Source organism: Acomys minous (genome assembly GCF_964271855.1).
Source record: "Acomys minous genome assembly, chromosome: 4".
NCBI classification, from domain to species: Eukaryota; Metazoa; Chordata; class Mammalia; order Rodentia; family Muridae; genus Acomys; species Acomys minous.
Window position 1 is genome coordinate 8,647,821 of NC_140486.1, and position 26,152 is coordinate 8,673,972.

A 26,152-nucleotide genomic window follows, 5' to 3' on the forward strand; every position below is an offset into this window, starting at 1 on the left:
TCGTTTACAGACCTTGAAACACACAGTAGTTGCAGGGCTCCTTGGCAAGCTGCCGTCACTAACTTCTAATCACACAAAGCCAAAGCAAGGACAGTAATGACCTTGCATGTCAGTGGCACACCCACCTCACTGCTGGCTGAAGTCTCATCACCGCGGGAGCCGAATCCACTCTTTTATTTCTACTAGAAAGTGAACAAGACCAGTGCCAACACGGGCCCTATCTCTACAGACCTCGCTTTTTAGAGCAGTTGGTTTTCCAAAGTGTGCCTGTCCTCTTTGCCAGCTGTGAGCCGGCCTTGCCTTCTTATGGTTGGTTAAGACACTATCTATGTTCCCTTCTGGTCACATAACTGCTCGCGTGTGGCGTGTGCGCACCACATATTTGAGTTTGGTTTATTAATGTGAATGTTGAAATTCAACAGCAGAATCAAAAGTTGGGGCCTGGTGGGCGTCAGCAGCATTCTGAGTGAGAAGCACTTTCTACTCAGAATTCTACAAGCAAAATGAGAAGAAAGACTTTTCCAGATGTGCAAAGTCTAAAAGAGATATATTCCACCACTGTTCTTTACGTTGCTGGAGGGCATGCCTCAACAAAAAGACCAGGGGGAGCCACATCCTGTGTAAGAAACAGGGATGCAAAGCCGAAGGGAGAGGCCACATGCAGGTCCAGGCAGGCGCTATCTCCTGGCACATTCCCGTGAGCCCACAAGGTAGAGCACTGCAGCAGGGAGAGAGTCTGTCCTCAGTAACTTAGTTGAGACCCGATCTCAAAAATAAAGGACTAGGATGCATCTCAGTGCCCCATTCAAATGTCCAGTCACCAGGACCATAGCAGGGAAGGCAGGAGATGGGAGGAGGAGACCTGCTGTCTGATGTGCTAGCACACTTAGGAAAGATGTGCCAGGACGTATAGAAAGCCAAGCAGTTTTATAATCAAGCCATGAAACTTCACATCTTATAAGAAAAAAATGTAGACCATTGCCTGGGTTAGCTAGTCCGGCCCTCTGGGTAACTTCCAGTCTTTCCAGCCTAGGTAAATGTGAAAGATGGAGCGTTCCCTCCTGGATGCCCGTTCTTTCCTTCCCAGGCTACGATACACTAGATATTCTCCTCAGGGCATTGAAGCAAGAAATCGGAAAGCATGTGACTTGAGATCCAAGAAATCCACAAAAAGCCTATAGAACAAGTAAACGAGTTAGGGCGAACACAGGACTCAAATTAATAGGTAATGGCCAACTGTATGACCACAGATGAACAAGTGGAAGTGGAAATTGCTTCTTTGTTTTTTTTTAAGTTGCACTGAACACGTCTAGGGGCCTGATGATCTATATGTCGATTTTCTATGTGCCGAAAGTTACAAAACAGCGAGGTTAATGCACATACCTATAATTCTAACACTTGAAAGGTAAAGGCAAGACGGTTAAGAGTTCAAGGACAACCTGGGCCATGCAATTCTGTCTGGAGGAAGAGGAGGAGGAGGAGGAAGAGGGAAGGAGGAGCAACACAGCGCTGATAAGAGGCATCCATGACCAAAGTGAACAGAGACATATGTTTGCCATGCACTGGGGCGTCAGATGTGGGGTCTGTGAAATCTCATTCCAAGCCTAGTCCTTGTAAATATCAGCGAGCCCATACAGAAACACCAATGGGACAACAGCAGAGCCAGTTTTAAGAACTAGCTGGAGGATTCACACCCCCTAACTTCAGCATTTACTGCAAAGCTCCAGTTAGACTTTGTAGCATTGTGAGAGGTGAGACCTGCAGTCAACACGGAGAGCAGACATGCATGCACAGCATGAGACCTGCAGTCAACACAGAGAGCAGACATGCATGCACAACATGAGACCTGCAGTCAACACAGAGAGCAGACATGCATGCACAACATGAGACCTGCAGTCAACACGGAGAGCAGACATGCATGCACAACATGAGACCTGCAGTCAACACAGAGAGCAGACATGCATGCACAACATGAGACCTGCAGTCAACACGGAGAGCAGACATGCATGCACAACATGAGACCTGCAGTCAACACGGAGAGCAGACATGCATGCACAACATGAGACCTGCAGTCAACACGGAGAGCAGACATGCATGCACAACATGAGACCTGCAGTCAACACGGAGAGCAGACATGCATGCACAACATGAGACCTGCAGTCAACACAGAGAGCAGACATGTGTGCATGCACAAGGTTAGATGAATATCTATTTCTATGTGTATGTTTTGTTATGTGTATGTGTGTACAGTGTGCAGGCAGTGCCTGAGAAAGCCAGAAGAGGGCACCAGAGCCTCTGGAATTGGAGTTAACAGATGGTTGTGAGCCACCATGTGGGCACTAGGAATTGAACCTGGGTCCTCTGTAACAGCAAGTAGTCTTAACCATTTAGACATCTCTGCAATCTCTTGCATTATATTTTATACAAAGATTCAACTCAAAAATGGACCATATATATAAATATAAAATGTGGAACTTCTACAGGAAAGCCTGGAAGACGGTGTTTGCTTGTCTAGATTGGAGCCTTCTGATGTTCTATCAAAAGGTTTCTACAGAAGAAAAATTGGTTAATTGCATTTCATCAAAGTTGAGCACTTTGCCTGTGAAAGACTGCTAAGGGAATGAAAAGGCATGGCTCAGAGTGGGAGAAATGTTTGCAAATCACAGATCTGACAAAAGACTTGCAATTAGACTATCTAATGAGCTGTATTATAAACTCAGCTGTAAGAAAACTCAATTAAAGAGGGACAAAAGATTCGAGCAGATACTCACTAGAGAAGACGTACAAATGATAACACTTGAGAAAATGCTGGACTCTGTAAGATACTTGGGATATACAAACTAAATGATTGCACAAGGCCACACACCTTATTTATAAGGGCGGGGGGGGGGGGAGGGGTTGAGATTGAAGATACACACGTAAGAAGACTATGATTTGAGAAAGCAACAAGCAGGCCAGGACAAGTGCTGAGTGGGCTGCAGAGCACCAGGCCCCCAGACCCTACATGGAAGGGCAGGTGGCATGGCGCTTAGGAAATAGAGCGCTCCGACCATGCCATGGTCTCACCCAGCAATCTGCTGTAGGGATTTACCCAAAAAGAAAAGCCAATTCCCAGAGAGACAGATTCATTAGCGTTCATGCCAGCTTTATTTGCAGAAGCACCCAGACCACAAATGTGCATCCACAGATGGACAGTGGATAGACTCTGACACAGTCATATAATGGCATCCATCAGTCAATAGCAAAAAGAACAAAACATTGGTAGAGTAACAAGTGAGCCACCACATCTCCTTGAGCAGGAACAGGAGCACCAAAGCCACAGGCTGGACGCTAACCACATGCTTCCCTGGGGCAGGCAGGGTCAGCAGGCCTGGAAGGACGGGCCAGCCCTGAGGAGTCAGTGTTGGTTGCGACCATTGTGAATCTTCCTCCTGGAAGATGTCTTTATGTACTGTCTCAGTTCAAAGAACTGTACTCTGGCATGGGAGGCCCTCCTTGTGTGGATGTTTTTGGATCCATTTCTTTTTTATTTAATTTTAATTTATGTGCTTTGGTGTGAGGGTGTCAGATCTTGGAGTTACAGACAGTTGTGAGCTGCCATGTGGGTGCTGGAAATTGAACCGGGGTCCTTTGGAAGAGCAGTCAGTGCTCTTAACCACTGAGCCATCTCTCTAGCCCCTTTGGATCCATTTCTAATATTCCCTAAGAGTCTAGTCCCCAAACAGGATAACTGTTGGCCTTCCTGATTGGATGGGAAGGTGTCCAGGAAACTCACAACTCCAAGGCCTGGGAAGGTATCACAACTCTGAGGTGGGGCAGTGTCCCAAGGGAGAGGTATCCTGAGACAGGAGAGCCCAGGAGCCACACAGTCTGAGAGGAGGCCTCCTCAGCTCCCTGGGGAGGGTTACCCCAACCCCTGGTGGGCTGAGGAGCATGAGTCCCACTGTTTCTTGGCCTCTTCTCTCCTGGGCTTTGTGTCTTCTTCTGAGGAGAGAGTCACAGCAGGCAGTACATCTCTTAAAAAGATTTATTGGAGGGATGAATCCAGGAGTGGCTGCCTCTGCAGAGAACAGAGCAAACACAGTGTTTATATAGGATTTGTTGGGGGGGGGGTACTTTCTAGGGCAGAGATTTCCAGAGTGAGGACTGGTGGGGTTTCAAGTCCTGAGCTTGAGGGGAAGCTTAGGGATTGGTAGGTTTTTGTTCAACCTTTTCACCTAAAATTAGCATAAATCTAGGAGGGGTCCCACCAAGGGGCTGGAGGTGAGCATTGTGACAAAGGTGGAATTAACAGTTTGACAGTTAGAGAGGTGTGCAGGGAGGGGCTTATTAATTCATGCCCTAAGGGGCTTACACAGACTTGAACTCTAAACTGAAAACAACTTTCCTTAACAAAACTGTGAATGCATACTAATGGCTGGCAGGGTCAGACCATGTACAGCTCCCTGCCTTAGAGGAACGGCTCATTTTATACATGGTTGCAGCAAAGATGGCAGTGACAGTGCTCACAGACTAGCTCCAGTTAAACACCCCTTCCTCCCTGAGTCCCCTGTCAACACCAGCCATAACTGAGGCCTCCGGTGCTGCTGCTTTCTCTGTGGCTTCTGCTTCTGTTTCTCCAGGCATCTGATCTCAAGTGCCAGGGCTGTGGAGATTTAGCCTCAGCCGCTATGGAGTCCTGAGATGTTGCTGTCCGGAGCTGTAGAGAGGCCAGCAGCACAGCCTGGATGAAGATCTGAGCATCCCTTTCAGGGACTCAAGAGGGTGGCATCCAGGGGAACTGAAGAGCTAAAGAGGGGGTACCCAGGGAAAGGTGTAGGAGGAGCCCAGATTCAAAGCCTGGCTGCTGGCACTCCTCAGCGGGGGTGGGGACACTTTTCTGCAAAGTAAACAAAGTTTATGAAGGGTTGGGATAGTTCCTGCAAAGTATACGAAGTTTACGAAGTATGCAAAGTAAACAAAGGGAGTCTGGCAGGGAAGGCTTTCCTGCAGTGAGTAGCCAACAAGTTCCAGGTAAACCGGACAGTGTTTGATGGCCTTTGAAGTACATCTGTGCAGAGTTTGTGTGGTTGTGATTTTGTCCAGCATTCTAGACCTCACCTGGACTCTAACCTTAGCCTCAGGTCCAGCTGGCCCATATGAAAGGATAGACTGAGGGAACAGCTCAGAAGTGTCTAACACACAAGGCAATAGATGTCTGTCCTGTGCTGCCGCAGCTCACACTTGAGCATAGTGTGTGGGCACAGGACAATCCCTTCGTTTGGTTTTGTAAGTTGTTTCATTTGTTTTTGGTAAGTGCAGACGGTTCCACATGTGAGGATTAATGAAACTCAGCTCAGCGCTTCCTTACATACACGGAGGACAATGGGACCTGAGTGCACACTTGCTTCCCATGTTCTCACAGGTGTCCTCGGTCCCTGACTTTGCAGTTCACTGAGTTGCTTGCCTGGGAGGCGGTTGGCCTTCAGTCACGTAGCCCAGACTCTGTCACCTAGGAAGAGCTCACGGCACCTTTTCCTGAAGTGGTGTCTGCTCACGGGACCAAATATTCAAATACAGCTAGCACCTTCAGAGTCCAAGCAGATAAGTCAGGAAGAGAAAATGAGAGGGGCACTGTGTGCACACTGCCATGAGGCCCGAGGAGAGGTCGCATTGGCTGGCCTGTGGTGCCCACGAGGGTCAGGTAGACTGAGAATTCTAGTGTGACAGGGCTGCAGCTATAGCAAGCCCCCACCTCCAGCTGAGTGGCCGAGTGAGGTTGAGGTGTGAAGTGTGGTGCGGAGACTGCAGCTGCTCTTGCTCCTCATCCACCCTGATGGCCTCCAAAGTCATCTCTTCCTCTTTTCTCCCCTATCCTCTCTCTGCCCCTGCGTATAACCACCACTTCCTCCTGCTCCTCATCAGTGGACAAGAAAGCTGCCCTCTTAGTACCCCAGGAACTCCTTCCTGTTCCCCAGGACCATCTCCCTAGTCTTTCGGAACCCACTCCTGCCCCCCTAGACTCCCACGGGGTCCTACCCACCTAGATCATCCCCTGCTCCCCCAGCACTCACTTTCTGGTTCCCCAGCACTATTAAGTACTCCAAAGTCTTCTCTCTCTAGTCCCTTAGGTTCCCGTGCTGCTCCCCTAAGAGCCCTTCTGGATCCCCCAAGACTCTTCCTGGTGTGAAGATGGAAACCCGGTCCTCAAAATTGCTGTATCTGTTCTCGCCGTGCAGATATGGCCAGCCCTGCTTGCCAGTGTGCACTCAGCTTTGATTCATTTCCAGATTCACCTTCAGTGAGAAACTCCCCCTGTGCTCCTCAGCCTGTGGCCTGGCTTTCTCATACAGACATCCCATAGCAGTTCCTCTGTCCTGGTGTTCCCCTGACCAAAGAGGCTAGCCTCTGAAGAGGGCAAGAGGGTTCCAGAGACAGGACAGGAGTAGGACAGCAGCCTCGTGGCCACCATTGGTCCAGAGAAAGAGAAATCTAGAATCTGGGATTTCCTTTATTGTTACATTTGCTACTTAGAACATGGACAGTGCTGTAGCTTCCAGAGAGATCGCAACTCCTGGTGACTCTGCATAGACACTGTGCATGTTGTCACTCTGCGTAGACACTGCATGTTTGCTGTTCCACTGACTCTTAACTGTGGTGAGGACTCCATCAGCCCTCCAGGCCTCAGGCCTTCACAGCTTCCACTGCACAAGGGCTTGAACAGCTTCTAGAATAATCAGGACGTGAAGCAGGCAAGGAAAGTACAAGAAAAGCCGGAAAGCTCTCCAGCGGCAGCTGAGGAAGAGTGCAGGCTTATTTCTGACCTGGTTTGGGCCAGGTGGGATAAATATGTCCTGTCATGACGAATCAGAGTCTGCCTTCTGGGTTGAAAGCTCTCCCAGAAACTGCTCCCTTACGCCAACCTCAGGCTTGAAGATGCCATCATCTTTGGTAATTTCTAGACAGAGAGGTTGAGCTGGGTCCCTGGTGGCAGCATCTGCGTCTTCCTCCAGTACAGCCCAGTAGTGATCTGTGAGGACTCAGAGGATATGCTCTGGGCCCTGGTACCCTGCTTTGTGATTCTCAACCCATCAGGGACACAGGGTTTGTTTCCTCCCACCCCGTGGGAACAGTCATGAATCCAGAATGGCTTTAGGGTAGTGTGCTTGGGGTCAAACTGCCCAATTCAGATTCCATGTGCGTGACCTGGGCAGGCTACCCAAGGAACGCAGGGAAGGAGACATTGAGACAACAAGGCTCAGGAGACCTCTGTGAGCACTCAGTGTCTTTACTGAGACATGCACCTGAGTGTCCTTGGACAAGGCTGAGGACGAGTCTCTCTTGTCCTGGATGTTGGGCCTCTGGCAACATGAGCAGTCTTCCGTGGATGACTGTGGAGCCAGGGCCAGGGCTCTTTCTCAGGCTCAAGTGCAGCCTCCACCCCTCTCGCTAGCCAGAACCTGAGTACAGGGATGGCATTTCTAGCCACGAGACAGGACAGTGGCCAATCTGTTGGACAAGGTCAGGTCCTGGAAGCCCATTAATGTTGAAGTGAGTTAGGTGAGGCAGAGGGTTCTACACACAGTACCTTTAACTGTAGATGGCCTAGTTACATGTGGCTGGCTAGGATGTGCAGAATTGAGTGGAGATGTTTGGGCGTCAGCTCTCTGCATTCCTGTCAGACCAGCGATCTATCAGATCCTAGCCTGCATACACACGATGGTCCGCACAGCCCTGAGTGTTCAACCTACCCATATCCCTGTGTGTACAGGAGTCACTGTTGACTGTGCTCCTACAAGTCATTGTTAAGCCAAGACCTGATGACCACTGAAGCCCCAGACCCCTTCTGAGTGGAGGTCCCACTAGAGAGAGGAGGCTGCAGGCCCTACTACTCTGTTGACTGGGCTTCATACACAAGGCTCCTGTCTTTAGACGCTCACAGGGACCTAGAAGCTCCTTGCAGGAGTTGAAGCCAGGACCTGGAAACTAAAAGGACACAGAATGGTGCAACATCACTGTGGATATTTTCCCCATAGTGGAGGCAACCTAGTAACAGATTCTCAGTCAAATGCTCTGAGCAGCGGTGGCCTGTGGGCTGAGTGGATTTGTAGTAAGGTGAGGAATCATCAGGAAAGATGTGGCAGCCTTGAGGTTGTGCAGTCGGCTAGCTCTGCCCCATTCCCAGCAAGATGACTCTCTTTTATGCTGTAAGAAGATGCAGCCTCGGAATATAACCCAACCGTGGGATGGTCACCACAACTGCCTGTTGCCGTTCACTTATTCTCTGTAGCCTGCTAGCCACAGTCTCTGGTTTGCTTAGAGATCAAGTGTTTTAGTAAAGATGTTTCACTTATATAATTCACCTGCCATACATTTAAAATATTTGAAGTTTCTTCTAAATCCATAAATTTTAGCAGTAGTCCCATCACCACAAAGAAACAGTGTGTCCCCCAAACTGTAGCACCTCCACTACCACAATCTCTGGCGGCCACTAATCCACCTTCCTACCACAAATGCTGGTGGCCACTAATCCACCTTCCTACCACAATCCCTGGTGGCCACTAATCCACCTTCCTGCAGATTTGCTTATCTCGTTCTTTGATATGAAATTGAGCCAGCAAGTGTGTCCTTTGTGCCTGGCTTCTCTCACATGACATTTTCAGGGTCCACTTACAGTGGTGTCAGTTGATGATTCACAATATTCCATCATGTGAACAGACCACAGTTTGTATGTTCTTCATCCATAGACTCACATTCAAGTTGCTTTTGCCTCCTGATGTAAAATCATGTACAAGTTCCATGGAGACATGTTTTCTCCAGCAGATACCCATGCATGGAACTGTGGAGTCTGATGGTAACTCCACTTATTTGAGGTGCTTCCAGCATGTTCTCTGGAGTGACGGGGCCACTTTGCATTCTCATCAGCACTGTGTGCGAGTCCCAGCTTCTCCATATTACACTGATGCTTGTTTCTATAAGATTCCTTGACCCTATCTTACCATGAGGCATTTCCTCCAGAAATAATGGCATCAAACGTGTGTGTGCATGCGTGCCTCTGTGTGTTTGTGTGTCTGTGTATATGTGAGTGTATCTGTGTGTGTGACGTGTGTGCATATGTGTGGTGTGTGTGTGTGTGTAGTATGTGTGTGTGAGCTGTATAGTTTCTTTCATGATACTGAATAGAATTTTCATTTTCAGTTTATTTATTGAAAGCTTACAGAGATAAAACTGACATTTGTATATTTATCCTTCAATATTACTGAATTAATTTTTCAGATCTAATGTGTTCATTTGTTTTAGTGGATTGTTGGGACTTCATAGAGCTATTTATTATGTCTAAACTGGATTTTTTTTTCTTTCTGTCTTGGCTTGGACCCCTCAGAACTCCTTTTCTAACATGGGAACATGTTAGAAACATGGGAAGAGCTGATTATCTGATCTTACTTCTCAGTGATGGTATTATTTTGAATTATATTAATCAGTTTCAGGTGATAAGTCAATTGTGCTTCCCTAGGAAAAAAATATTTCTCCATCATGTTGTTTCTATTATTTTTTAAAATGATCAATGTATCCACTCATTGGAAGGGCATGTATGTGCCATGGCCCATGTGTGAATGTTAACTTGCAGAAGCCGGTTCTCTCCTTCCACCATGTAAGCCTTAGGAGTCAAATTCAGGTCATTGGTCTCAGTGGCCCTCCACTGCGGTTTCTAAGTCTTCTATTTGCTGCTGGGTTCTGGTTTTGTGTTTGTTTGTTTGTTTGTTTTACTTTAAGCTTTTATTGTTTTTGGTTTTGTTTCTGAGATGGTCTCATGTAGTCTACTCAATATATAGTTGAGGGTGACCTTGAATTCCTAACCCTCCTGCCTTCATCTCCCAAGTGTTGGGGTTAGAGGGGTGCACCACCACGCTTGACTTTATTATATTTCTGTAGTTTTCTTAAGATGACACTGTCTGAGCTTTATGTTGAGGTCAATAGAATGATCTCTGAAGTGTTTCCTCCGCTCCTGTTTTGTTGTGGTTGGTGAACACTTGGTGTTAATACTTGGAGCACTGTAGAACACTAGGTAGGACGTCAGGGCCTGTGTCTTCTGCGTGGGCAGGCTGGTTTAATGTCCAGCCGCCGACTCTTGTTTCCAGGTTTGCTTTAGGTCAGCTCCGATGCTCTTTTCCTCCCAACTCCAGTTCTGTTTTGCCACTCTAGAATGCGTCCACTGCATCTAAATCATCCACCTTGCAGGCACGTTAGTCACAGTGTGGCCTGGATCGTTTTCCTCCTTGGTGGCAGTAGCAGCAGCAGGTAGCAGTAGAACACAATCTGTTCTGGTTGTGTGAAATGTGTCAGTTTTGATCTCAAGAACCACCGCCTCAGCTCTGCCCTCAGCTCGGTATTCCTGCTCTAATCTCTGTCGCCTCCTTCGGTCCACTGTGATTTTCTTCCCCTCTCCTTTTCCCTGCTGTCTACAAGTGGAATGCTAGGTTATTTATGCCAGAACTTTTTTGTAGTCATCTCACTGATCAAGCCAGAAGTGGTCAGTGGCCAGTGGCTCTAGGCTTGATTGTCTATCCAGTTTCCTGAGTCAGCCTGCTCATCAGCCCACACGCAGAAATGATGTCAAATACATCTTTAGAAGAGTAGCGGGGGCAGGGGAGGGGCAGATTAGGCCTTTTCAGCCAAATTCTTCTAGACCCTTTCCCGTTCCCACATCCCTGGTACGACACCCCCCTTCTGCCTTACTTCCTCGCGGCCACCGCCCGTCTGCCAACCTAGTGTCCCTTTCCTCCACAGGGAGAATGCTCCGCAAAGTGCCGCAACCTGTTCGTGTTGGAGACCGTGTGCGTGGCCTGGTTCTCCTTTGAGTTCCTGCTGCGATCCCTGCAAGCCGAGAGCAAGTGCGCCTTCCTGCGGACGCCGCTTGCCATCATCGACATCCTGGCCATTTTGCCCTTCTACGTGTCGCTGCTCGCGGGGCTGGCGGCAGGTCCCATGGGCAGCAAGATGCTGGAGCGCGCAGGGCTGGTGCTGCGGCTGCTGCGGGCGCTGCGGGTGCTCTACGTGATGCGCCTGGCGCGCCACTCGCTGGGGCTGCGCTCGCTTGGCCTCACGGTGCGCCGCTGCGCGCGCGAGTTCGGACTGCTGCTGCTCTTCCTCTGCGTGGCCATGGCGCTCTTCGCGCCGCTCGTGCACCTGGCTGAGCGCGAGCTGGGCGCTCGCCGCGACTTCTCCAGCGTCCCCGCCAGCTACTGGTGGGCGGTCATCTCTATGACCACCGTGGGCTATGGAGACATGGTGCCGCGCAGCCTTCCGGGCCAGGTGGTGGCGCTGAGCAGCATCCTCAGCGGCATCCTGCTCATGGCCTTCCCTGTCACCTCCATCTTCCACACCTTCTCGCGCTCCTACACGGAGCTCAAGGAGCAGCAACAGCGCGTGGTCAGCCCTGAGCCGGCCCTGCGCGAGGACAGCACTCGCGACGACAGCACACGTTCAGCCAGCGCCACCGAGGACAGCTCGCAGGACCCCGAAAACGCACGCGCGGCAGGGAGCTCGCCAGGCCGGGTGGGACCCTGAGCGGAATGCTCTGCTGAGAGCTTCTGGGGGTCAAAGCCTCAGAGGACACCAAACACCCGCTAACCCATGTCGTGGCTAGGCCACTCAAGCAATCCTGAGCTTCGCGTAGCCTGGAGGATATAGCAGCCTGGTCTTTCACCTTCGTTTTAATTTTTCTATGGCCAATTAAAAATAATTGGGTCCCAGAAATTACAAGTCTGAAGCAAATAACGGTCACCTTGGGCTAAATTTTGCCTCCCCTGCTCCCAATCTAGGGCAGCCCCAAGGAACAGAGGATGGCATCTACCTTGTGACCTTCGGCGAGCCATTAACCCATATAGCAGAGAACTTCAGCAGGCATCTGGCACTGGCAGTGTCCTCATCTGCCAAGTGTTGGGGTGGAGGTTTGAAGGGCACTTAGTCCCCTAGTTCTATCTACTCTGTGCAGGGGGAGAGGTGAAATCTCAGAGTTGACCCCTGACCTCTGTCCCCCAAACCATCTTAATTGGGTGGTAAGGTTGTTAAGGGTTTCCTGGTGGCCTTTTAACCCTTTCCCTGCCCTCCCTGACCTGTAAGGAAGGCTGCCTGTCTCCAGGTGATATTCGTGTCTCTTCTATTGGGACATTTCCCTCAGGCATGGCTCAAGTGGAAACAAAACCTTGGTGAAAGGCCTGCAGGGTGGGTTCCGGGTGGAGACAGTGAGGACACCTCCAGGGAGCTCCTGCTAGGGCCCTTCCACGGAAGGAAGGGAAAAGCAACTCCCCAAGCCGTATGGCTTTGCTGGTTTCCAACAAGCTCACACGTGGTAGAACATACCTCGAACTGCAGCACTTGGGAAGTGGAGAGGCAGAGCAAACGTTCAGTGAGTGCCCCTCCATACCTAGGACAATCCTAGATCTCTCCATCAGGAGGGAAGGTCATGTGTCTCTAGGTCAGCATCATTGCCTGTGTGAGCCCGTCTGGGGCCCTTGTACCACAGCTTTGCAAGAATCTACTGCAACTGAATAAAGTTGCCAGCCCCCCCCCCCCAATCACAGCAGTAGGCTGAGTTCCTCTCACTTGGGTATCAATTCTGTTTTCTGGGGGATCCCTGCTGAGCCTGGGGATCCTAGAGCTAGAAAGGGGGGTTCCTGTGATTTAAGGGGATGGCAAATGCACACAACAGTGATAGAGCACCCCAACTCTGATGGTGCCGTTAAGCCTAGCCTCACATGGTCCTCACACCCAGGGCAGCTGGGTGATTTCGGGGCTTAGACACTCATGGCATGTCCCTGAGGGCACAGATGGGCTTCACCTGCCCAGCCACAGGCTGTGAGGGATAAGGGACCTGGGAAGCAAACAGGCAAGAGATGGAGGCCAGCACACTGCACAAGAGAAACGTGTCCCACTTCTCTTCAGAGCATCCACCTCCTCTGCGATCTCTGCACAAACTCTTTGAGGCAGAAGAGGATACTCTGCTTTTAGATGTGGAAATGGCTGCTCAGGATGGCCTGGTCAAGCCTAGCTGAAACATGGAGCCTGGTGTAGGGTCTGGTGTGGGGTTTGCTTAGCCCCCGATAGCAGCTCTTTATGGAGCAGAGCACCCTTCTTACTACTGGGCCCATTATTTGCCAAGGCCAAGGCCAGCAGGGTCTTTGAAGGCATTTGTAGTGAAGGAATGGGGAAAATACAAGGACCAGAAGAGCCAGAGAGCCCTCCAAAAGGGGACAGAGGTTGGAGTTACCCAAGTATAGCTTGAGGTCAGGCTGGTCAACCCAGCATGGGTAGAACCCTGGACCACACACAGAGCATGGGCCTGGGACTTTCAAGGTGCACTGCCCTGCATGTAGCAATGGCCTTGGTCTTGCTTAGGTCTCCACAGGGATTTTGGTACCAGCAGGCATGGAGCTCCAGCCAGAGGCAGCCTCCTGTGCCAGGCTGACTGACATTCAAGTGGACCCCCTTCTCCAAGAACAGGATGGACTCCTGCTAGGCAGATGCACTGACTCCCTCCATGAAGATCCCAGAAGTAAACAGGTTTCTGTCCCTCAGAAGCCATGGAAGCCGTAAGAAGTGAGCAAGGGATCCACAGTCATTTTGAGCAGGGCCGGAGAGCACCTTCAACTAGGGTACAAGCAGCAAACCTGGGTCACCATACGGCAGGGGTTGACAGCCAGCTCTGCTGAGAACCAGAGCATACACAGACCAGAGGACTCCCCGCCTAAAACCTCCATCGAAGGGTACAGGGCCAGACACGCTGTGGCCTCAGCTCCCTGTTTGGTTTCAGGAACACGTATTCCTCAGATTCCAGTCAGCCCTCTCGGGGAATAGATGAAGTCCACACGGAAACACGTGGCAAGACATCACAGCCATGATTGCGCAGGGGAAAGTGGCTCCTTTTCTCATCCTAAGGCTGAGCTTGTGTGCTAAGAATAAAGTGGGGTGCAGCTTCGGCCATGCAGACAACTGACCGCACAGCCTATCAACGCCCGTGAATACACCATTGAGGCCAGGCAGTGCCTCACTCCTGGGCTTCCATTTCCTCGCAAACAGTTGTTCCAGAGTGATCGCCAAACCACCTGCTTCAAGAGCTTGGGCACCCATAATCCTAGTCAGGTCTGTATTATGTCTTGCTTACCTGGAACCCTCTGTTGTCCTCACGGAGGATCATTTGAGTCCGTTCATCCCAGAAGTCCACATCCCCAAGTGCCAGACGGTTGCCCGCATCCACCCCAGGCCTGGACCCAGGTCCCTAAGAGCCGCATGAGCTCTTTAACTCCATGCAACACTAAATCTCCCAGCTGAACCCATACCAGCTTCCACCTCCCAAACTAGTACCAGTCACCCTTCCCCCGAAACGTGTACCACCCGCCTCCTGCCCTGTCTACCTGCTGTGATTCCATCCTCCCTCCTGGACCCATATGCTGTTTATTGACTTCAATACACCACATGGAGCATGTTCGTTCAGCAGCAGGGCCTGCGATCCATGGCATTTACTTTGGCGGTAATTACCACTACAGACGTCTCCCTTCATTTTTAAAAAATAAACATCCTCACAAGCATCTCACAGGCCAGAGAGTAAGCAAGGATCTTGCTCACACACTTAGAATATCTGAGGGAAGCTTGAAGGTGGCACAGTGTGGACTCTTCAGCCATCTGGTGGCCACCGTGACTTGTCAGAGCTATTGTGCTAACTGGATGGCGTCATTGTGTACACAAGAAGTCCTTCTGCCCAGCAGAAGGGAAGATACTGTCATGTAGAAGCATCTAGAACATTCTGGACCCAGGAATCAGCCAGGTCAGCACAGGTCTACCAAGCATAACATGATCTCATGATGAGCTGAGAGAAGGGCAAAATACAGCGGCCAGTGTCAGGCCAGCAGCTTCAGTCTCCACCAGGTACAGCAGACACACCTGTGTCACACAAGGCAGGACAGGGCAAAGCTTGAGAGCAGACAGGCCACCAGCAGCCATGACTGCACACTGTCTAGAGTGCCACAGGCTCTGCTAGGAGACAAGAGCCTGGCGAAGGGAAGCTGGCTGAGAGGAAGGGACTCCGCGGGTTGCTGTGCCCGCCATTTGTTCAGTAGCATGACCCTATTTCTGGGTCAGGCCAGTGTTTTTCTGGAGGAGGTAGGGAAAGACACCTGCCTTTTCTATCACCTTGAAAACACCACAGAGCCAGCGCTAGCTCCACTGTCCCTGAGTCCCCCGCCCGAAGGCTATGAGGACATCGCTGCTCACACCTGGCCGGCTCATCTGTGGAGTGCACAGGGCCAGCCTTCCTAGTGCAGAAGCACAGGCTGGGACTCAGCACCCACGGCTGGTTAGTCACATGTCCTTGTCCTCCCTAGAAGCCTCAGAGAGCCTTGGCACTGGCAGGGTGCACTGCATGGGGTGCTGGCTTCTGGGGGTGGTGAGCAAAGGCATAGGCCTGCCCCAGGATGGCCAGGTCCACCATGACCTGCAACAGACCACAGACTGAGAACTGCAGAGGTGCACCGTTGAGCAGGAAGTAGGCTGTCTTGAAGGTGTCACCACTCGTCCACATGAGCACCATCTTGAGGCTGCAAGAACAAAAAAGGGCAGTCAGTGTTGACCCAAGAACAGGGACATGTATAGACATCAGTAGTGTGAACCAAAGGATTAGGGAGCATCTTAAGAGATGAGGGTCAAAGGAAGAGGTGGAACTCTGGCCTTCTTGTGGCCTTCCCTGGTCCTGGAACGAGAGAACATTCTACCTCGCACCAGAGCCTGGGAGTTCTGACACCCATGGGTCAGAGAATGACCAGGCCCTGAGGATGGCCTGATCCTAGACAGCCACAAGGGCTGGTATGCAGGGAGGCCAGGAGCTCGAGGTTCTTCAGCCTGGCCCAGTAGGTTTCCAGACGACAATGCCCCTCATAATCTGACAACATTAAATTAATAGGAAACAATTTCTATAGGTTCTTCTAAGAGCATCAAGCTGAGAAGGAAGGCTTCTAGTTTTCATCTTAACGTCAAGTAAACCCACGCTGTTAGTCTCAGAACAGCCAGGGATGGTGGGGACAAAATATATTGTTGTTGGGTCACCTATACAACCACCTCACACCTGAGCTTAGGGCCAGAGCATGGAGAAGGCTGGGCCATTCCACTGCTTAGAGGGAGCTGTATCTGTCTCCCCAACCCTCAAACTGAGGCCAGGATTCTCCTCGGACAGACAGGCAGATATGCCAAACTTCCAGAAGGCCTCTGGGACAGTCACACCTGTCCAGCCCCTCAGGAAATGTCTGGACAGTCATGTCTGTACACGTATCCAAACAGAAAGCAGGTGCTAGACTCTCAGGTTCCAGCCTTATAGTCAGGGGCAAAAAACCCTGCCAGACAGTACACTGGGCTGGACAAGGGACATGTCATGGCATAGAAAGGAACTGGAACCAGCTGTGACTCACACAGGTTTGCTGCAAACCAACAGTAACTAAGGAGGCCCTGCAGGCAAAGGTGGCCACCTTGTCCCTAAAAGCCACAGATGCATGATGGGCATTTGTTGGGATAAAACATGCAGAAGTGACCTGTGTGACCCAGTTGGAGGGGTGCTTAAATAATTCACCCAACATCACACTAAGTGGCGGTGAGAGCCCTTGGGCTTGATCCCAAAGTCTGGCAGACAGACAGGATATATAGCTGCAGCCCAGAGTCCCAGACCACCTGTCCCTGTCCAGGCCACCTGCCCAATGTCCTCACTGTTAGCATCCATAGGCCCCAAACGCACAGTTGGGTCTGCAGCAGCAAGAGGAAACATGAGGTAATTGCTGGAGCATGGCACTCCCCAGTGCCAGGGGATAGTCTTAGCTACCTGGTTTCTTCCTTCAGATGGCCTCTATCCCTCAGGAAAGATAGCAACATAGTTCTGTTCCCAGGACACGCATCCCACCACGCTCTGAATGGCTCCGAGAGCTAGCAGAGGGCAAGGAGACCAGGGTCTACACATCAGAAGCTAAGGGCCGCTGTACACGGGGCAAACTCACAGGCCAATTTCTCGGGACTGTTACTGTTTTGTTTGTTCTGAGGCATCAAACACTAATTCTTCTCCATAGTGCATCTTCATGAGCAAAGAGTGAGCACTGCCCCTGAAATCCCAGCACTAAGGATGCTGAGGCAGGAGAATCAAGTGTTCAATGGGCAAGACATGAAGTTCCTCTCTTGTCCTTGGATGGAGGAACCAGTTGGCCTCAGGTCTCTAGAGACACCCACAGTACAGTGAACCGGGCAGTGGAGCCAGTGTGGGTGTGAGCAGACCGTCATCCCAAAGGCCTAGATTTTATACTTCAAGATCATATTGTAGCTGGTGGTCTATGCATGGCTGCAGTTCCCTCTTCCATCCCTCCCTCCCTCTCTCTCTCTCTGCCTCTGCCCAGGGCTGACTGCTGTCTCTTCAATGGGCCTCTTGGCCTGACCCCATCCTGTCCTCCCCGACGGGTTTAATCTAGGCTCCCATTACCTCATTCTTGGCTCCAGCATTTTTCTTCCAAACCAGACTGCCAGATCACTGCTCTTAAAATACCTCCTCACCTCATGCCTGCCCTGGGCAGCCGACGGGAATGCCTCTCCCGGGCACCCAGGGCAAGACAGCCAACTGTTGCACCTGCTCAGCTTGCCTTTCAGCTTCAGCCCACTGGCATGCTGACCTCAGCCCAGGACCAAGCCACCACCACCATCTACAAAAGCCACCTAAACCACGTCCCCTTGGGGTGCGGGTGATCTGTAAGCCTGGCTTAGATGAGACACCAAAACCAAAAGCAACAAAAGAAAAAGTAGACACACTTGATGTCCTCAAAGCTAAAAGTTATTTTGTTTGAGATAGGATCTGGCCTTACCTTCCCAACATAGCTGGGATGACCTTGAATTCATAATCCCCCTGCCTCTACCTCCTAGGGATTACAGGTGGGTACTCCCATGCCTAGTTTAAGTGGTGCTGAGGATCGAACCCCCAGGGCATGCTGGGTGAGCTCTTTCCCTGCCATCACTGGCCCTAGAGTTGAATCTTGGGTGCTGAGAAGTAGGAAAATAAGCCAGGGCAGGATGTATGAGAAATATTTTAAGTCAAATATTTGATATGATTCTAATACCTTAAACAGAATTTTTTAAGTCTTACACTTTGGTAATTAAACAAACAAACAAACACAAACCTACAAATACAGTGTAGAGACCTTGAAGAGACACTTCGTCAAGGACGAAGAGAGGGCCACAGGAGATGTTCACTGTCATTTAATTGTTAATGAAATGCAAACCAAACCACCAAAGGCCAAGCACTTCACACCCCCAAGGCAGGATGCTGGAACTAAGCAGCAAACAAGAAGAGAGCTATGGGGAATCAGGACCCCTGCACAGCTGGTGGAATCGGAAAAATGTGCCTCCCTGAAAACCAGGCTGGCAGAAACATCCACGGGAGATCACAGGCAAAGGCATCATATGACCCAGCCATTCTATGCCTGCATGGTTTCTTTATAAAGGGAAACAGTATGTCCACAGAAGACATTATGCATCAAGTCAGGACAGCATGTGTCACAACACCCATCAACTGAAGACAAACATCTGGTACATCCACGTCATGAAAGTCGTGAAAAGGAATGATACCCAGGTTAGACACAGAGGACCGCGCGCTATATGATTCCACAGACGAGTAATGACCAGAGCAGGCAAATCAGGAAAGGCAGAAAGCAGCAAGCGGTGTGCAGGAGTCTGGGTCAGATGGGCATGGCTGTTATGGAGAGGAGAGATGGCTCTAGCATTAGAACACGGCACCGGCTATCAGATGCTGTGCATCCACTGTCAAGCACTATAGGTACTCTGCAAGCAAGTGACTCAGGGCATAGAATGGTATGGTCCAGTAGGTGGTATCTGGCCTTTCTGCTGTGGGCACTCTGAGCAGCACTTCTCAGGGAGCTATCAGAATGTTATGCAAACAGCACAGGTTGATTGTGGAGGTCTGGAAGTGACAAAGACATGCCCCAGAAGCAATACGCTGGGTTTCTCAAAAGGCTATGAATGCAAGGGGCCTGCTCAGGGAGCCAAGGCTAGACCTGGGGGGGGGGGGTCATAGGTTAAGCAAAGCCCAGCTCCTGGGAGCATCTCACTATGGCAAGAGAGCCCAGAGGACCAAGTGGATCCCGCAGGGTGTCCTGGGGGCATGATTCAGAGGCCTGTGTGTCCCAGCAGCCCCTTTGTTTAATTTTAACTCTACACGGCCTAAGCTCTCCTGCCTCCTCATCTTATTCTCACATGGCCTCCACCCTCACTCCTGAGGACCCTGCCTCTGAGCACCTCCCCTGCTGCATTCTTCAGCCTCTGCACTGCCTCTGCCTCCCAGCACTGCACTCCCAGTGCCTCCCCAGCCAGCGACTCCTTCCTGCTCCGTGCTGTTGAAGGCTGCCTAGTGCTTGGCTCCCTCTTAGCTTTGACACCCACCCCCATTCTCCAGTAATTACTTGTTAGGGAACAGTCTTCCAATCTAGTAAAACCCGGAGGAAGAAGAATGCAAACACCCCACACACAGAATCTGCCTTGCAGAGGTCTCCTGCATTAATTAGTAAAGTTATTCCAGAAGCATCATCATTTATCACTGGCTCAAAGCCGCAGCCAGGCAATAGTTTTCAAGAGGGAAATTATCCAAAACTATCTTGAGCAGAGTAGCTCCAAGGTAGGAAATGCGTGTGCGTGCCTGTGGGGCTGTCTGTGTCCGTGGGAATATGTTGCAGATATGTGTGCACACTCACCTGTGCACATGTGTATGGTAAAGAAAGACTTTCCAGGAAATCTGCTCTGAGGCTACCAGAATCAGTCAGGAACGAATGCAGCCTCCGCCCAATTCCTCATCACCCCTGTTCCCTGACTCCCAGCCCCAGGAGTCCGCGTGTAAAGTACAGTTGGGCTGATCTCCTCCCTACTATGGTGCAGTGATGTGAGCAGGTCCTGAGAGGAAAGTGATAAAAACCTACAGTTGTGTTACCACCACCTGTCAGCAGCCTCCGGCTTTTGTGTGCGCACATGTTTTAAACATGACATTCTCAATCAATCACACAAAGCACTCTCACTCTGCCAAACTTATCTGAAATTGCACTTTCCATGGCTGCAAGAGTCACAACCCCACAGATGTGCGGTACTCCAGCCCTCCACCTGGAGAAGGTGAGGACACAGTGGGACCTGAGATATCCCCAGCTGGGATTCCTGGTGGGCAATCCTCGTAACAGCAGCATCAGCCCGACAGTTAAAGGGGGCTTGGTCAGTGAGTGCCTCTGTGCACATGAAGCCTAGCACCCTGTCCCAAGAAGATGCCCTAGCAAGGAGCCCAGATATCCTCAATATTGGCTTCTCTTCTTGGCTCCATGCCACCATCCCTAAAACATCTCTGCTCTCAGCTGAAAATGGCTCACCCAACACTTGAGCTTTGGAACAAGTTAATGGCCTCCAGAAGTCACCATGTGGCTTTCCTCCATGCTCCGCGTTGACATGCACTTGTAGCTGCTGCTCTCTCTTTCACACCCACCAGCCCCAAACCAGAGCTTTGGGACCCAGCCCCACCAGATGTTAAAAAACATCCAGACCTAACTCAGGGCTGCACCCACCTCACCAGGGAACCTTGATCCACTGAGGCCACTGCTGTCAGCCCAATCTGCCCTTCCCACGTGTTCATCTTACTGAAGCCTAGCGGGTTCTGGCTTTTACACACGTGTACCTACGCTCTGCGCATGTGTGTGAGCCTCGTCCCTGCAAGCCTGCAGCCAATAAAAAGAACTACAGAGGGGGTACCAAAATCTGGTACCCGTCAGGACCCCAAACCTCTGCCTATCCACTGCCGGTCTCTTCTTACCAGGCTTTGGATTTCTCAACAAAGCTGAATGCTATGATGCCATTGACAACAGTGTCACCAGTGTGCACAAGGGTGCAAAGAACCTTCAGAGAAAGGGGACCCCTGGGTGCCTTCCACAAAAGGAGCAGTGGGCCTTAGTGAGAAGTAGATAGGGAGTGGGCAGTGGACAGGGTCTCAGGGAGAAGTCGGATAGAGTCTCACAAGTGGGGTCTCTGAGAAGCAGACAGGCTCTCTGTGTAAAGTCGGATGGCTTCCTTCCTTAAGGATCGTGCCAAGTTAAGCACATGGCTGTGTTCCTCCCTCCTCCTCACCAGTTGATCTGTGCTCAGTAACTGCTGTTCTCTTCAAGACTTCCCAGTGGTCTATAGGAACTGTCCTGTGCTAGACAGATGTCTCCAGACACTTCTCAGTATAATCCCAACAACAGCTTTATCCTCCTCTGATAGACACTGTAGCTTTGGTAGGCCATGGTGAGTCCCACTGTGAAAGAGCCATAGTTGGGGTTCCTTCGGTGAAGTCCCCTGCCCTACCATACCTTTTTCTTCAATCCCTGGTCCTGCATGAAAGCTCTGCAGCTCCTGATGGGCCATGGCCTCCACAGAGCATTCCTGCTTCCCTGCCTAGCCCCAGCTCTATGCATCTTCCCACACAAAAGTCAAAGGCCCAATGTGCTTATGCAGCATGGTTTCATCATACTGTCAAGTGCTCAATGTCCCCAGTGTGTGGGAACCTCCACAGGAACACCCCTACCTCATGCCCTCCGTGGAGCGGTGGCAGTAGTTGCGGTACAGCTGTGGCACACCCAGCATGGCCTCGGTCAGCACGGCCAGGAAGCCCAGCGTCTCCACAAACAGAGCTGAGTCGATGGACAGGTAGGTGACATAGCCTGCCACACCTGTGAAGGCCAGGACACACTGCACATAGTCTGCAAAGCTGCTCCAGTGCCAGAAATGGTGAGGATCGAAGTCTAGAGGGAGAGGGAGAGAGGCGCCTCAGTTGGGTGAGCAAATTGGGAGTTTGTGGGGAAAGAGACACCAGCAAGGCATGGGTAGGCCAAGTCAGTGTAGGGAGTTGAACCATGTGACAAGTCAGTGTCACCGTAAGGAGAAATGAACAGGCCAGCCAAGGTTAGTGCGGGGAAGAGGTGGGAGGCGACATGACCAGGGCAAGGCCAGTGTGAGGAGATCTGAGTGGATCAAAGTCAACGTAGGAGACACAGATAGTTCAACTTCCGTAAGAAGAAATGGGAGCAAGCCTAAGCCAGTGTGGAGAGGGGACTCAAACAGGTCGAGGCCAGTGTGGGGCGATGACAGCGTCCAATGAAAGCAGTTCTAGGGACTCTTGGTACCAATGTTAAGTCAGCTAAAGGGAGCTAAAGCCCTTTCACTCAGTTTCAACAGTTGTAGGAAGGCACACAGTATGGACTGTACCACAGCCTCTGACGCCTGGGTTAGAGCTGCAGCTCTCGCTCTGTAATTCAGGTTAAGCCCGCGTCTCCATTCACGTAGGTTCAGGTACCACCTCCTAGGACTGCACTAATGGCTACTGCATCGGTTCTGAGTCTTAACGGTGCTCTTATCCCGTGAGAGGAGGTCAGTGAACACACAGTACTACTGCTACATACTTGGTCACCAGAGCAATACCCCTTCCTGTTTGATGACAGATTCTGTGTGGTCACAAGCAGCCATACGAATGAATTAAGTGACACTTCAGCAGACAACAGTGGTGGCTGCAGGGAAGCTTCTGATGAGAAGGGAAACCTGCCATAAGAGAGGATGTGGGACGTGACATGGCTGTGCCTGACCTGGCTCACAGGTCAACAAGTCCAAGGCAGGGACATCTAACAGGTGTAGGTGGGTGGGGCCCAGACATGCCAGAGGTACTAAACTCTTCTAAGTAAGGCTCTTTTTATGGGGAGGTGGGGCTTTTCTTTTCTATTTTTGTTATTGTCTTTACTGTTGGGGCTGGGGAAGAAAAAGTCCTCACACATGTTAGGAAAGTGCTCTACCACAGAGCTACACCCCAGCCCACTGAACACACTCTGTAATGAGGAAAACAGCTAGCACATTACTGGCCTGGTTTCTCAGTTTGTAAACAAAAACTGGATTGACTTAAACATGCAAAATGCAATAAAGATGCAGCCCTGGGAGTTTTCAGAGGCTCAGCCTGCCCTGCATCAGGATTTCTGCATCTGAACTGTGCACGGAAATTGGCAGGTTGCCCGCCACCCCCCACTCCAGTATAAATGAGGTCATGCTGATGTGGCACTCCTTAAAGTGGGGGATGGGGGTGGGGGGCTAACTTCCAATTACTCAGACTCAATACACACACACACACACACACACACACACACACACACACACACACACACACATCATTTCTAATACTACCCAAGGATTTCTTTTTTCTAAAGAAGCTCTTCTTTGGTTCTGGAGGTGGGTAGGCCAGAACAGAAAGGACTAACCTGGAAAAACTCCAATAAGCATACACAGACCAGGTTACCTGCACCAAATGGCATTTTATTTGTGTCACAGGCTATCTAGCTCGGCAGTACATTGCCCCGTAACCACCCCACTTACCAGGCTCAGCGATGCAAAGGAGTCACCCTGATGGAGGTTACAAGTCTCACTGAAGCCTGGAATTAGGGGAAACTCCACAATAAAGAGCTGCCTTCCCGGGTTTGGGGTGCCCGGGGCCCCCTTCCCCAGCCTCAAATACAGCCATGTAGCCCAAACAGGCCTACTACAGGGCTAAAGGCCCGCAAAGGTAAATGGGAGTGTCATCACACAGCACCTACATACAGCTGAGGCTCTCAAGTGCTGGTGGCCTATGCCTTATGCTTGGCTTGAGTTTATCTACACTTTAGAGCCTTCTTGATGCCATTCTGGCCTGGACTCACTCACAGTTCCAGTGCATCCTGATGACGCCCTAAGCAGCAGGTACTGGCCCTCAGATAAGCAGCCCAATCCTGAAAGGAGCCTTCTTTGGAGCAGCAAAGGCAAGCAGAGCTGGACTGTACCCCAGGGGTCCACGCACCACCTCTCCATGTAGTCCAGCATCTTCAGGGGGTGCTAAAAGGACCCCCAGAGGCAAACAAATTCCCAACAGAGCACTGGAAAGAAGCCATCAGCCCGGTGCAACATCACCGCACGTGCAATGGGATGACCAGAAACCTGGAGGCCAGGGGCAGTCCTTCAACATCAGGTAGCAAGGGCCAGATGAGGGCAAGGGTGGCTCCCAGGACAGCTGGTTACAGAGAAGCTGTGAGATAACAGGGGAGGCACAGCACCCCAAGTTTCCTCTTGGGAAAGTAAAGAGCTCCGCAGGATATTTACAGGTTAATAACTGGAACAAGCATTGCTGAAAGCCCTAATGTCCTTCTGAACCTATGGTGTGCAGCAGGATGGACAAGCCAAAAAAGCCATTAGGCAAAAGGAATGGACAGGAAGTGGCCAAGAAGCACACGAAGGAAAACTCAGCACCCTGAAGTCCTAAGGTCAAGTCAAAGTCCTCCTGGACCCACGGGTAGAGTCCAGGGCTGTCCTAACACTGCTGTGAGGAAGAAAAGACCCCGGGCCCACTGCAGCACTGAGAACAGAAAGAAACCAAGGCCAGGCCAGGGCTTTGTGGGTTTGCTGTTGTTGTTTGTCTGTTTGTCTCTTTGTTTGTTTTCACCCTCAACAGCCCATCTCTAGGGAAGCGGTGGATACTGCCTTGAGGCCCCACAGTTACACTGGGCAGCTTTGACACCTCTGCTGTACAATCCATGGTCCTACGGCAGCCCACCAGCACCCCCGTGTGGCTTGTCTGTGCCAATTCAGGCAAAGCCTTCCGGCTTCCCGAGCAGCAAGCTAAGAACAAGTCACCTTCCCCAGAGAGCAGATCATGCGTTCTACAGTGTCTGGGACCCCGGCAGTGAGGGCCTGGGCTATCTGAGCTCCCTGCCTAGAGTTTAAGTCAATGACAATCAGCCATGGAAGAGCTAGAGCAAACCCCAGACCCAGTGAGGAATGAGGTACAGGTCTCTCCTGAGAAATGAGTTTTCAGAAACGATCACTCTCTTCCAGGCCAACAGAAGGTCAGGGTCCTGCCAAGACGAGCAGCATCACTCACCTCTGAGAGGATGCCCGGGGGGAAAAAGTCGCTGATGCTCAGCACCAACATGACGCAAGGGCTCAGGAGACTGAGCTGTTAGGGGTGGTGAGCTGGGTAAGGCTAGACCGCCCGATGACATCATGACAGGACATGTGACAACTCACAGCTCCACCTAGCAAGTAGGACTACAGCATGTTTCTACCACAGTAGACCCACAGCCACAGGTTCCAAGCTCCAGAAAGATTTCTTGTGGCTGTCATACTGTACCACATCCCTTTGGGAGACACATGTGTCTGTACTATGGATTGGAACTAGCAGGAACTCAGCTGGCCACTTGGAACCCACACTTTAATCTGTGAATCTGGGAGTGCGGACAAGAATTCACATCAGCTGCAACTAACACAGACAGCTCTTTCTCTGAGCATCACCGAGCAAGGCCACTTAATGAGGCCACAAGGGGACGAACATCCCAAATGAGCATGCCCATGTCCTGCAGTCGTCACAGACCCCGGGTCAGCAATCTAGAACAGTTCTCACTATCCTGGGAGACAACAACATCGAGAGAAATATCCTTAAACCAAGCAGAAGAGACAGGAAATCCGGTATTCTGCCCCTTGCTGGGCAATTAAAGGACGGAGCAGGGCTCTGCACAGGAACCCACAAGGAATTGGGTTGGGCAGAGTCCCCTCCCAAGCCCTTCCCCATGAGTCACACAAGCACGGTCATTTACAAACCTGAAGGCCCTTCTTAGACAGCTGTGACAAATCTCCTTCCTCCTTCCTTTCCCAGGGTCCCACCCAGCATGCAATGCCACACATCCCAGCCAGGCATGGGATGGGTGAAGGGCACGTGCCTGACTCCAAAGGCTTAGTACAAAGAACAGGTCTGTCCAGCAATGTCTGTGGTGGCTATGTCTGCACTGAAGGATGTTTTTTAAAAAACATAAAGGGTCACTTTACTCATTTGTTTTCACTTGTCTGAGAGATGAGGCCTTGGCCCAGGCTGGTCTCAGACTCCTGGGCCTCCTGAGCGGTGGGGCTCCGGGTATGGCCCGCTGCACGTGGCTTTTCCGTCTCCTTTGATGAACTACTGAAGACTCCACACTTCTCTGGGTGGTTCACACACTGGCTGCATTCTGCTTCCTCAGCACTGCGGTCTGACCTTTACTTCTGTCTAGCAGGACTATCCGCCTGGATCACCTGA

General features: G+C 51.0%; 2 protein-coding genes across 11 annotated transcripts in view; one reads left to right on the forward strand and one right to left on the reverse strand.

Moving 5' to 3' along the window:
• Nucleotides 1–15,164, forward strand: part of KCNG2 (potassium voltage-gated channel modifier subfamily G member 2) — a 64,316-nt gene extending 49,152 nt beyond the window's left edge. For all 5 annotated transcript variants that reach the window (XM_084780666.1, XM_084780665.1, XM_084780667.1 and 2 more), the window contains exon 3: nt 10,768–15,164. In XM_084780666.1, the coding sequence (XP_084636792.1) occupies nt 10,768–11,547 (780 nt within the window). In that variant the 3' untranslated portion in view covers nt 11,548–15,164. The remainder of the gene's footprint in view (nt 1–10,767) is intronic.
• Nucleotides 14,465–26,152, reverse strand: part of SLC66A2 (solute carrier family 66 member 2) — a 32,305-nt gene continuing 20,617 nt past the window's right edge. For 4 of the 6 annotated variants that reach the window (XM_084780672.1, XM_084780670.1, XM_084780673.1 and 1 more), the window contains 2 exons: nt 21,605–21,821; nt 14,465–15,572 (listed from right to left, as the gene is read on the reverse strand). In XM_084780672.1, the coding sequence (XP_084636798.1) occupies nt 15,365–15,572; nt 21,605–21,821 (425 nt within the window). In that variant the 3' untranslated portion in view covers nt 14,465–15,364. The remainder of the gene's footprint in view (nt 15,573–21,604; nt 21,822–26,152) is intronic. The other 2 variants (XM_084780674.1, XM_084780675.1) reach the window with 1 other exon arrangement.